At 46.3% G+C, this 11983-nt stretch overlaps 1 protein-coding gene across 1 annotated transcript in view; it reads right to left on the reverse strand.

Moving 5' to 3' along the window:
* Nucleotides 1–10157, reverse strand: part of LOC120030990 (polypeptide N-acetylgalactosaminyltransferase 1-like) — a 47748-nt gene extending 37591 nt beyond the window's left edge. Inside the window, exon 1 of the mRNA XM_038976496.1 lies at nucleotides 10117–10157. Within this exon, the coding sequence (XP_038832424.1) occupies nucleotides 10117–10157 (41 nt within the window). The remainder of the gene's footprint in view (nucleotides 1–10116) is intronic.
* Between the last annotated feature and the right edge of the window lie 1826 nt (nucleotides 10158–11983).

Below are 11983 nucleotides of genomic sequence, written 5' to 3' on the forward strand. Positions count from 1 at the left end.
CACACACGCTGGGTGTAATAAATAAATGAGTAACAGTTTGTTGAGCCTGCAGGGGGCTTGTCCTTGTGTTTTATTTGATGCTTAATTACAAAGCCTCTGTTTACTTATGTCCTCAGGCTGGTACACACACACACACACACACACACACACACACACCAGAGGGAGAGAGATAGAGGTCAGATTGTATTCCGTGCTACAGCTGTAAATGTGCTGAGCTGACAGCAGGACTCGGGTCGTTCCACCAGTTAGATGCATTTTCAGTACTAGTGTAACTTGGTGGAGAAAAACAAGGTTTTAGTTCACCTAATTTAACATTCTTCTGTCATAAAGAGCACATGTTCAAATGAATAAAAAACATGTTTTCCATCTCAAGAGGTTAAATCAAATAATACTGTTGTAAGTGCCAAATAAAGTAACAGGGTTGACCGTAACAGGGTTGACCGTAACAGGGTTGACCGTAACAGGGTTGACCGTAACAGGGTTGACCGTAACAGGGTTGACCGTAACAGGGTTGACGACATCATCTTAAATTAGCCATAAATTCCCTTGTGACGGGGGATGGAAGCATGTTGTGTGCAATGAGAGGGGAAATTGAATGCAAGCTTCACTAAAACATTGACATTGTTAAACATGTCTAGTCTGTGTACCTCTGGGTAACAGGGCTACGCTGCACCTGCTCAGTTTCCACCACAGAACACCAGGAAACAGCCAAAAGGAGTAGAATCAGCTCACCTGCTTTCACACCAGGATTTTACTATTAGATGTTCAATGTTTCTTTAGAATTGTGTTTTTTAAAGGAATAGTTTCACCATGTTAAAACGAGAGTTCAGTTCACTTAACTGGGTTGACCTTACAATGAAGGACCATTTAAAAACAAATGTTTTACCTGTCACGTTCGTCATAACGAGGAGACCAAGGCGCAGCGTGATTAGAATACATTCTTCTTTTAATAAACGAAGAACACTTAAACAAACTAATAAAACAAACGTGAAGCTATAAACAACTAGTGCTGACATGCAACTACACATAGACAACTACCCACAAACCCAAAATGGAAAAAAATAGGATCCCCAATCAGAGACAACGATAAACAGCTGCCTCTGATTGGGAACCAATTCAGGCCACCATAGACCTACATTACCTAGACATACAAAATCCCCATAGATAAACAAAAACCCAAGACAAGACAAAACACACATACCCACCCTCGTCACACCCTGACCTGACCAAAATAATACAGAAAACATAGATAATTAAGGTCAGGGCGTGACAGTACCCCCCCCCCCCAAAGGTGCGGACTCCCGACTGCAAACCTGAACTTATAGGGGAGGGTCCGGGTGGGCATCTACCCTCGGTGGCGGCTCTGGTTCTGGACGCCCCCCCCCATCTTTACCTTGGTCCCTCCGCCTTTGTTGAGCTGAACCGTGGCTCATCGCCGGAGGCTCTGGACTGTGGATCGTCGCCGGAGACCCCGGGCTGGGGACCGTCGCCGGAGACCCCGGGCTGTGGACCGTCGCCGGAGACCCCGGGCTGGGGACCGTCGTTGGAGGCTCCGGGCTGGGGACCGTCGCCGGAGACCCCGGGCTGGGGACCGTCGCCGGAGGCTCCGGACTGGATATCGTCTCCGGAGGCTCCGGGCTGGAGGCCGTCTCCACCCGGCAAATGCGGGACGCTGGCACCGAGCACACCGGCCTGTGAATGCTCGGCCAAGACACCGTGCGCATCACCCCATAGCACTGGGCCTGACCAGTCACATGCTCGCCACGGTAAGCACGGGGATTTGGCTCAGGTCTCCAACCTGACTCTGCCACACTCCCCGTGTGCCCCCCCCAAAAAAGGTTTTGGGGCTGCCTCTCGGGCTTCCTTGCCAGCTGTGTTCCCGTGTAATCCTTGGCCCTTTTCCTAGCTGCCTCGACCTGCTCCCATGGCAGGCGATCCTTTCCGGCCAGGATCTCCTCCCACGTGTAGGATCCCTTGCCATCCAGGATGTCCTCCCATGTCCAGTCCTCCTTACCCCGCTGCTTGGTCCTTTGGTGGTGGCTAGTTCTGTCACGTTCGTCATAACGAGGAGACCAAGGCGCAGCGTGATTAGAATACATTCTTCTTTTAATAAACGAAGAACACTTAAACAAACTAATAAAACAAACGTGAAGCTATAAACAACTAGTGCTGACATGCAACTACACATAGACAACTACCCACAAACCCAAAATGGAAAATGGCAACCTAAATAGGATCCCCAATCAGAGACAACGATTGGGAACCAATTCAGGCCACCATAGACCTACATTACCTAGACATACAAAATCCCCATAGATAAACAAAAACCCAAGACAAAAACACACATACCCACCCTCGTCACACCCTGACCTGACCAAAATAATACAGAAAACATAGAAAACTAAGGTCAGGGTGTGACATTACCTTAAATGAATCATTATTATTCACATTAAATAAATAATAATCTTCACAAATGACTTTGTCAAAGCAACAAAGCAACTATGGCTTTACAATGATGGTGAAAACTTGGATAAATGTTGGGGTTGATAAGTGCAGAAGCTGTCATACATCTCTCATTCATGTGTTGGCTGTGCCCCAAACTAGAGGGATTCTGGACGTCAGTTTTCTCTCTCATTCACGTGTTGGCTGTGCCCCAAACTAGAGGGATTCTGGACGTCAGTTTTCTCTCTCATTCACGTGTGGCTTGCCCCAAACTAGAAGGATTCTGGACGTCAGTTTTCTCTCTCATCATGTGTTGGCTGTGCCCCAAACTAGAGGGATTCTGGACGTCAGTTTCTCTCTCATTCACGTGTTGGCTGTGCCCCAAACTAGAGGGATTCTGGACGTCAGTTTTCTCTCTCATTATGTGTTGGCTGTGCCCCAAACTAGAGGGATTCTGGACGTCAGTTTTCTCTCTCATTCAGTGTGTGGCTGTGCCCCAAAATAGAGGGATTTGGACATCAGTTTTCTCTCTCATTCATGTGTTGGTGTGCCCCAAAACTAGAGGGATTCTGACGTCAGTTTTCTCTCTCATTCACGTGTTGGCTGTGCCCCAAACTAGAGGGATTCTGGATGTCAGTTTTCTCTCTCATTCACGTGTTGGCTGTGCCCCCCAAACTAGAGGGTTCTGGACGTCAGTTTTCTCTCTCATTCACGTGTTGGCTGTGCCCCAAACTAGAGGGATTCTGGACGTCAGTTTTCTCTCTCATTCACGTGTTGGCTGTGCCCAAACTAGAGGGATTCTGGACGTCAGTTTTCTCTCTCATTCACGTGTTGGCTGTGCCCCAAACTAGAGGGATTCTGGGCGTCAGGTTTCTCTCTCATTCACGTGTTGGCTGTGCCCCAAACTAGAGGGATTCTGGACGTCAGTTTTCTCTCTCATTCACGTGTTGTCTGTGCCCCAAACTAGAGGGATTCTGGACGTCAGTTTTCTCTCATTCACGTGTTGGCTGTGCCCCAAACTAGAGGGATTCTGGACGTCAGTTTTCTCTCTCATTCACGTGTTGGCTGTGCCCCAAACTAGAGGGATTCTGGACGTCAGTTTTCTCTTCATTCACGTGTTGGCTGTGCCCCAAACTAGAGGGATTCTGGACGTCAGTTTTCTCTCTCATTCATGTGTTGGCTGTGCCCCAAACTAGAGGGATTCTGGTCCAAGTCCAGTCTAGAGCCCATTCATCATCTATTCACTACTTGTCTACTTATCTAATTACCTCTTAACTATTATTTAGTTATTTTCTGAACACATTTTTCTCCCAGCGTACTTCCAGCATCTATCTTTCTACCCCTCTGTACGTCTTCATGGAGGGAGGATGGAGGAAGGGTTGCTCAGCCCTGGTCTATGTAAACTGTACCATTGTATGTTTTCATGACTGGAATCAATAAAACATTTAAAATTGGATAAATGTTGGGGTTAAGTGGGTTAAATCATCCTAGAAAATCACAGAGAGACATTTAGCATGTCTTAATTCATATAAAAAATCAGTTTTCGAGTTTTCCATGTGTCTATATTAAAGGATACTCATTTAAGGAACTAGCTACCTACTGGTGACTGATGTTTGTCGTGTGTGGGTGTGTGTGTGTGTGTGTGGTGTGTGTGTGTGTGTGTGTGTGTGTGTGTGTTGTGGTGTGTGTGTGTGTGTGTGTGTGTGTGTGTGTGTGTGGTGTGTGTGGTGTGGTGTGTGTGTGTGTGTGTGTGCAGCATGATAGTAGTGGCAGGCACACACACCAGACACTAGTAAATGCTGTGTCAACACAGTAGAGGTCTGCAGACATGAGTCAAGTATGCTGGTCTTCAACCACTAGGACACATCACCAGACACAGTAACTGCTGTTGTCAACACAGTAGAGGTCTGCAGACATGAGTCAAGTATGCTGGTCTTCAACCACTAGGACACAACACCAGACACTAGTAACTGCTGTTGTCAATACAGTAGAGGTCTGCAGACATGAGTCAAGTATGCTGGTCTTCAACCACTAGGACACATCACGAGACAATAGTAACTGCTGTTGTCAACACGTAGAGGTCTGCAGACATGAGTCAAGTATGCTGGTCTTCAACCACTAGGACACATCACCAGACAATAGTAACTGCTGTTGTCAACACAGTAGAGGTCTGCAGACATGAGTCAAGTATGCTGGTCTTCAACCACTAGGACACATCACCAGACAATAGTAACTGCTGTTGTCAACACAGTAGAGGTCTGCAGATGTTGTGGATATTAGAAGTGATTGAAATGATTACGACTCACAAGTTGAAGCATCTACTCAACACTTTGTCATTGTGGATCTAAAGGTCTTCTGATGTGGCGGTGTGTAAATATGTGTTGCAGGAAAACGGTGGTGTGTCCCATCATCGAGTGATCAGTGAGACACGTTGAGTACATGGCTGGTTCTGACATGACCTACGCGAGGCTTCAACTGGAAGCTGAACTTCCGCTGGTACCCTGTACCCCAGAGAGAGATGGACCGCCGCAAGGAGACCGCACTCTGCCCGTCCGTAGGTAGGACACACTACCCATCTACAGTGGTGCATAGAGACTGGGACCTAGACTCTCTTTAGCTCCAGTCAGTGAGGATATCATCCCTGCTCCTAACACTCTATGATTATAAATGTAACAGACTAGTAATAGTGGCATAGCTGGGACTTAGTTATATAACATGAGCTCAGTGTGGTGTAGCTGTGTTGCTGTGTTCCTGTGTAGTTGAGGATGGGGAAACTCTGGGAACATTCAGGAATAAAACCCAGGGTTTGTTTTCGCTTGTCCCTCATCACCAATTCCTGTTCATGTTCCCCACCAGTCCAACTGGGACTGTCAGAGGCACATTCAGAGGTCCCGTTTCCAGTCAGAGTCCCTGCTTCCATCACAACACAGGGAAAGAGACTAGTCTATTCGTGAGGTGACCTGGGTAAAGTCGTTTCAGTAAAACAACATGTTATTGAGTTTATCTTTAGCCAGCTAATATCCGCCAAGGTGTTTTTCTGTTTCCCTGCCCGTGCTGCCGAGGTGTTTTTCTGTTCCCTGCCCGCGCTGCGAGGTGTTTTTCTGTTTCCCTGCCCGCGCTCCGAGGTGTTTTTTGTTTCCCTGCCCGCGCTGCGAGGTGTTTTTCTGTTTCTGCCCGTGCTGCAGAGGTGTTTTTCTGTTTCCCTGCCGTGCTGCCGAGGTGTTTTTCTGTTTCCCTGCCCGCGCTGCCGAGGTGTTTTTCTGTTCCCTGCCGTGCTGCCGAGTGTTTTTCTGTTTCCCTGCCCGCGCTGCCGAGGTGTTTTTTGTTTCCCTGCCCGCGCTGCCGAGGTGTTTTTCTGTTTCCCTGCCCGTGCTGCCGAGGTGTTTTTCTGTTTCCCTGCCCGCGCTGCCGAGGTGTTTTTCTGTTTCCCTGCCCGCGCTGGCGAGGTATTTTTCTGTTTCCCTGCCCGCCTGCCGAGGTGTTTTTCTGTTTCCCTGCCCGCGCTGCCGAGGTGTTTTTCTGTTTCCCTGCCCGCGCTGCAGAGGTGTTTTTCTGTTTCCCTGCCCGCGCTGCAGAGGTGTTTTTCTGTTTCCCTGCCCGCGCTGCCGAGGTGTTTTTCTGTTTCCCTGCCCGCGCTGCCGAGGTGTTTTTCTGTTTCCTGCCCGCGTGCCGAGGTGTTTTTCTGTTTCCCTGCCCGTGCTGCAGAGGTGTTTTTTCGTTTCCTGCCCGCGCTGCCGAGGTGTTTTTCTGTTTCCCTGCCGCGCTGCAGGTGTTTTTCTGTTTCCCTGCGCGCTGCAGAGGTGTTTTTCTGTTTCCCTGCCCGCGTGCAGAGGTGTTTTTCTGTTTCCCTGCCCGCGCTGCCGAGGTGTTTTCTGTTTCCCTGCCCGCGCTGCCGAGGTGTTTTTCTGTTTCCCTGCCCGCGCTGCGACGGGTTTTTTGTTCCTGCCGTGCTGCCGAGGTGTTTTTCTGTTTCCCTGCCCGTGCTGCCGAGGTGTTTTTCTGTTTCCCTGCCCGCGCTGCCGAGGTGTTTTTCTGTTTCCCTGCCCGCGCTGCGAGGTGTTTCTGTTTCCCTGCCCGTGCTGCCGAGGTGTTTTTCTGTTTCCCGCCCGTGCTGCCGAGGTGTTTTTCTGTTTCCCTGCCCGCGCTGCCGAGGTGTTTTTCTGTTTCCCTGCCCGCGCTGCCGAGTGTTTTTCTGTTTCCCTGCCCGTGCTGCAGAGGTGTTTTTCTGTTTCCCTGCCCGTGCTGCAGAGGTGTTTTTCTGTTTCCCTGCCCGCGCTGCCGAGGTGTTTTTCTGTTTCCTGCCGCGCTGCCGAGGTGTTTTCTGTTTCCCTGCCCGTGCTGCAGAGGTGTTTTTCTGTTTCCTGCCGCGCTGCCAGAGGTGTTTTTTCTGTTTCCCTGCCCGCGCTGCCAAGGTGTTTTTCTGTTTCCCTGCCGCGCTGCCGAGGTGTTTTTCTGTTTCCCTGCCCGTGCTGCAGAGGTGTTTTTCTGTTTCCCTGCCCGCGCTGCCGAGGTGTTTTTCTGTTTCCCTGCCCGTGCTGCAGAGGTGTTTTTCTGTTTCCCTGCCCGCGCTGCAGAGGTGTTTTCTGTTTCCTGCCCGCGCTGCCGATGTGTTTTCTGTTTCCCTGCCCGTGCTGCAGAGGTGTTTTTCTGTTTCCCTGCCCGTGCTGCAGAGGTGTTTTTCTGTTTCCTGCCCGCGCTGCCGAGGTGTTTTCTGTTTCCCTGCCCGCGTGCCGAGGTGTTTTTCTGTTTCCCTGCCCGTGCTGCCGAGGTGTTTCCCTGCCCGTGCTGCCGAGGTGTTTTTCTGTTTCCCTGCCCGTGTGCGAGGTGTTTTCTGTTTCCTGCCCGCGCTGCCGAGGTGTTTCTGTTTCCCTGCCCGTGCTGCCGAGGTGTTTTTCTGTTTCCCTGCCCGTGCTGCCGAGGTGTTTTTTGTTTCCTGCCGCGCTGCCGAGGTGTTTTTCTGTTTCCCTGCCCGCGCTGCCGAGGTGTTTTCTGTTTCCCTGCCGGCTGCCGAGGTGTTTTTTTGTTTCCCTGCCCGGCTGCGAGGTGTTTGTTTCCCTGCCCGCGCTGCCGAGGTGTTTTTCTGTTTCCCTGCCCGTGCTGCAGAGGTGTTTTTCGTTTCCCTGCCCGCCTGCAGAGTGTTTTTTCTGTTTCCCTGCCGCCCGTGCAAGGTGTTTTTCTGTTTCCCTGCCGCGCTGCCGAGGTGTTTTTCTGTTTCCCTGCCCGTGCTGCAGAGGTGTTTTTCTGTTTCCTGCCCGCGCTGCCGAGGTGGTTTTTTGTTTCCGCCCGTGTGCAGAGGTGTTTTTCTGTTCCCTGCCCGCGCTGCCAGAGGTGTTTTTCTGTTTCCCTGCCCGCGCTGCAGAGGTGTTTTTCTGTTTCCCTGCCCGCGCTGCAGAGGTGTTTTTTCTGTCCCTGCCCGCGCTGCAGAGGTGTTTTTCTGTTCCCTGCCCGCGCTGCAGAGGTGTTTTTCTGTTTCCTGCCCGCGCTGCAGAGGTGTTTTTTGTTTCCCTGCCCGCGCTGCTGCAGAGGTGTTTTTCTGTTTCCCTGCCCGCGCTGCGAGGGTTTTTCTGTTTCCCTGCCCGTGCTGCAGAGGTGTTTTTCTACTTTTCTGTTCCCAGCTGGCAACAACAGAACGTGTGTGACTCCCACACAGTGCACAGCTCCACAGCTCAGATCGTGTTCCCACAATATGTTTCCCCAGGGGGACGTGTGCTGTTCTATTTGTATTCTATGTGGCACTGGACCATGTTCCCTGTTGTCTTCTGATCAACATCTTGAAAACAAGTCTTTAGCTCAATGACATATGGTGGCAAGAAAGTATGTGAACCCTTTGAATTATCTGGATTTCTGACCCTCCTTGGAAGCAATAACTTCAACGAAACATGTTCTGTAGTTGCGGATCAGACCTGCACAACGGTCAGGAGGAATTTTGGACCATTCCCCTTTACAAAGCGTTTTCAGTTCAGCAATATTCTTGTGATATGTGTGAACCACTCTATTGAGGTTATGCCACAGCCCTCAATCGGGTTGAGGTCAGGACTCTGACTGGGCCACTCCAGAAGGCGTATTTTTTCTGTTTAAGCCGTTCTGTGTTGATTACTTCTGTGTTTTGTTACGTTGTCCTGTTGCATCACCCAACTCTGTTGAGCTTCAATTGGTGACAAATATCCTTTCATTCTCCTGCAAAAAGTCTTGATAAACTTGGGAATTCATTTTTCCGTCGATGATAGCAAGTGTCCGGACCCTGAGGCAGCAAAGCAGCTCAAACCATGATGCTCCCTCCACAATACTTTACAGTTGGGATGAGGTTTTGATGTTGGCATGCTGTGCCTTTTTTTCTCCACACACAGTGTTGTGTGTTCCTTCAAACAACTCAACTGTAGTTTCATCTGGCACAGAATATTTTGCCAGTAGCGCTGTGAAACATCCAGGTGCTCTTTTGCGAACTTCAGACATGCATAAATGTTTATTTTGGACAGCAGTGGCATCTTTCGTGGTGTTCTCCCATGAACACCATTCTTGTTTAGTGTTTTATGTATCGTAGACTCATCAACAGATGTTAGCATGTTCCAGAGATTTCTGTAAGTCTTTAGCTGACACTCTAGGGTTCTTCTTAACCTAGTTGAGCATTATGCGCTGTGCTCTTGCAGTCATCTTTGCAGGACGTCCTAGGGAGAGTAGCAACAGTGTTGAACTTTCTTCATTTATAGACAATTTGTCTTACCGTGGGACTGATGAACATCAAGGCTTTTAGAGATACTTTTATACCCTTTCCAGAATTATGCAAGTCAACAATTCTTAATCTTAGGTCTTCTGAGATCTCTTTTGTTCAAGGCATGGTTCACATCAGCCAATGCTTCTTGTGAATAGCAAACTCACATTTGTGAGTGTTTGTATAGGGCAGGGCAACTCTAACCAACATCTCTAATCTCATCTCATTGATTGGACTCCAGGTTAGCTTTTGGAGAAGTCATTAGCCTAGGGGTTCACATACTTTTCCCAAACCTACACTGTGAATGTTTATTATGTATTCAATATAGACAAGAAAAATACAATCATTTATGTGTTATTAGTTTAAGCACACTGTTTGTGTCCATTGTAGTGACTTGTAGTGATTTGATCTGAGATGAAGGTCAGATCAATATTTATGATCAATTTATGCAGAAATCCAGGTAATTCCAAAGGGTTCACATACTTGTTCTTGCCACTGTATATCCCTCCTTCTGAGAGACTGACAGGGAGAGAGATGACTTGCTTTGGCAATGTTAACATATGTTTCCCCTGCCAATAAAGCCCTTACATTGATTGAATTGAGATGGAAAAACAGGAAAAAACAACGATCTCTGGAGGTCGACTTGATGTTTTTGTGCCTCTGAAGATACCATCTTTACTGAAGATACATCTTACTGATCTTTACTGAAGATACCATCTTTACTGATCTTTAACTGAAGATACCATCTTTACTGATCTTTACTGAAAGATACCATCTTTACTGAAGATACCATCTTACTGATCTTTACTGAAGATACCATCTTTACTGATCTTTACTGAAGATACCAATCTTTACTGATCTTACTGAAGATACCATCTTTACTGAAGATACCATCTTACTGATCTTTTACTGAAGATACCATCTTTACTGATCTTTACTGAAGATACCATCTTTACTGATCTTACTGAAGGATACCATCTTTACTGATCTTTACTGAAGATACCATCTTTACTGAATAGATAACATCTTTACTGATCTTTACTGAAGATACCATCTTTACTGATCTTTACTGAAGATACCATCTTTAACTGATCTTTACTGAAGATACCATCTTTACTGATCTTTACTGAAGATACCATCTTTACTGATCTTACTGAAGATACCATTTTACTGAAGATACCATCTTTACTGAAGATACCATCTTTACTGATCTTTACTGAAGATACCATCTTTACTGATCTTTACTGAAGATACCATCTTTACTGATCTTTACTGAAGATACCATCTTTACTGATTCTTTTACTGAAGATACCAATCTTTACTGATCTTTACTGAAGATACCATCTTTACTGAAGATACCATCTTTACTGATCTTTACTGAAGATACCATCTTTACTGATCTTTACTGAAGATACCATCTTTACTGAAGATACCCATCTTTACTGATCTTTACTGAAGATACCATCTTTACTGATCTTTACTGAAGATACCATCTTTACTGATCTTTACTGAAGATACCATCTTTACTGAAGATACCATCTTTACTGATCTTTACTGAAGATACCATCTTTACTGATCTTTACTGAAGATACCATCTTTACTGAAGATACCATCTTTACTGATCTTACTGAAGATACCATCTTTACTGATCTTTACTGAAGATACCATCTTTACTGATCTTTACTGAAGATACCATCTTTACTGAAGATACCATCTTTACTGATCTTTACTGAAGATACCATCTTTACTGAAGATACCATCTTTACTGAAGATACCATCTTTACTGATCTTTACTGAAGATACCATCTTTACTGAAGATACCATCTTTACTGAAGATACCATCTTTACTGAAGATACCATCTTTACTGAAGATACCATCTTTACTGATCTTTACTGAAGATACCATCTTTACTGATCTTTACTGAAGATACCATCTTTACTGATCTTTACTGAATGATACCATCTTTACTGATCTTTACTGAAGATACCATCTTTACTGATCTTTACTGAAGATACCATCTTTACTGATCTTTACTGAAGATACCATCTTTACTGATCTTTACTGAAGATACCATCTTTACTGATCTTTACTGAAGATACCATCTTTACTGATCTTTACTGAAGATACCATCTTTACTGAAGATACCATCTTTACTGATCTTTACTGAAGATACCATCTTTACTGATCTTTACTGAAGATACCATCTTTACTGATCTTTACTGAAGATACCATCTTTACTGAAGATACCATCTTTACTGAAGATACCATCTTTACTGATCTTTACTGAAGATACCATCTTTACTGATCTTTACTGAAGATACCATCTTTACTGAAGATACCATCTTTACTGAAGATACCATCTTTACTGATCTTTACTGAAGATACCATCTTTACTGATCTTTACTGAAGATACCATCTTTACTGATCTTTACTGAAGATACCATCTTTACTGATCTTTACTGAAGATACCATCTTTACTGAAGATACCATCTTTACTGAAGATACCATCTTTACTGAAGATACCATCTTTACTGATCTTTACTGAAGATACCATCTTTACTGATCTTTACTGAAGATACCATCTTTACTGAAGATACCATCTTTACTGATCTTTACTGAAGATACCATCTTTACTGATCTTTACTGAAGATACCATCTTTACTGACAAACTCGTGATCTCTGTCGCAAACATGAAACCAGAATGTAGTTTTGAGTGACTGTTTTCTTCTCTCCCCCTCTCCCCTCCCTCTCTCTCTCCCTCCCCTCCTCCCCCCTCTCTCTCCCCTCTCTCTCCACTCCCCTCCCTCTCTCTCTCTCCCTCCCCTCCCCTC

The sequence above is a fragment of the Salvelinus namaycush genome, chromosome 37, assembly GCF_016432855.1.
Source record: "Salvelinus namaycush isolate Seneca chromosome 37, SaNama_1.0, whole genome shotgun sequence".
Taxonomy (NCBI): Eukaryota; Metazoa; Chordata; class Actinopteri; order Salmoniformes; family Salmonidae; genus Salvelinus; species Salvelinus namaycush.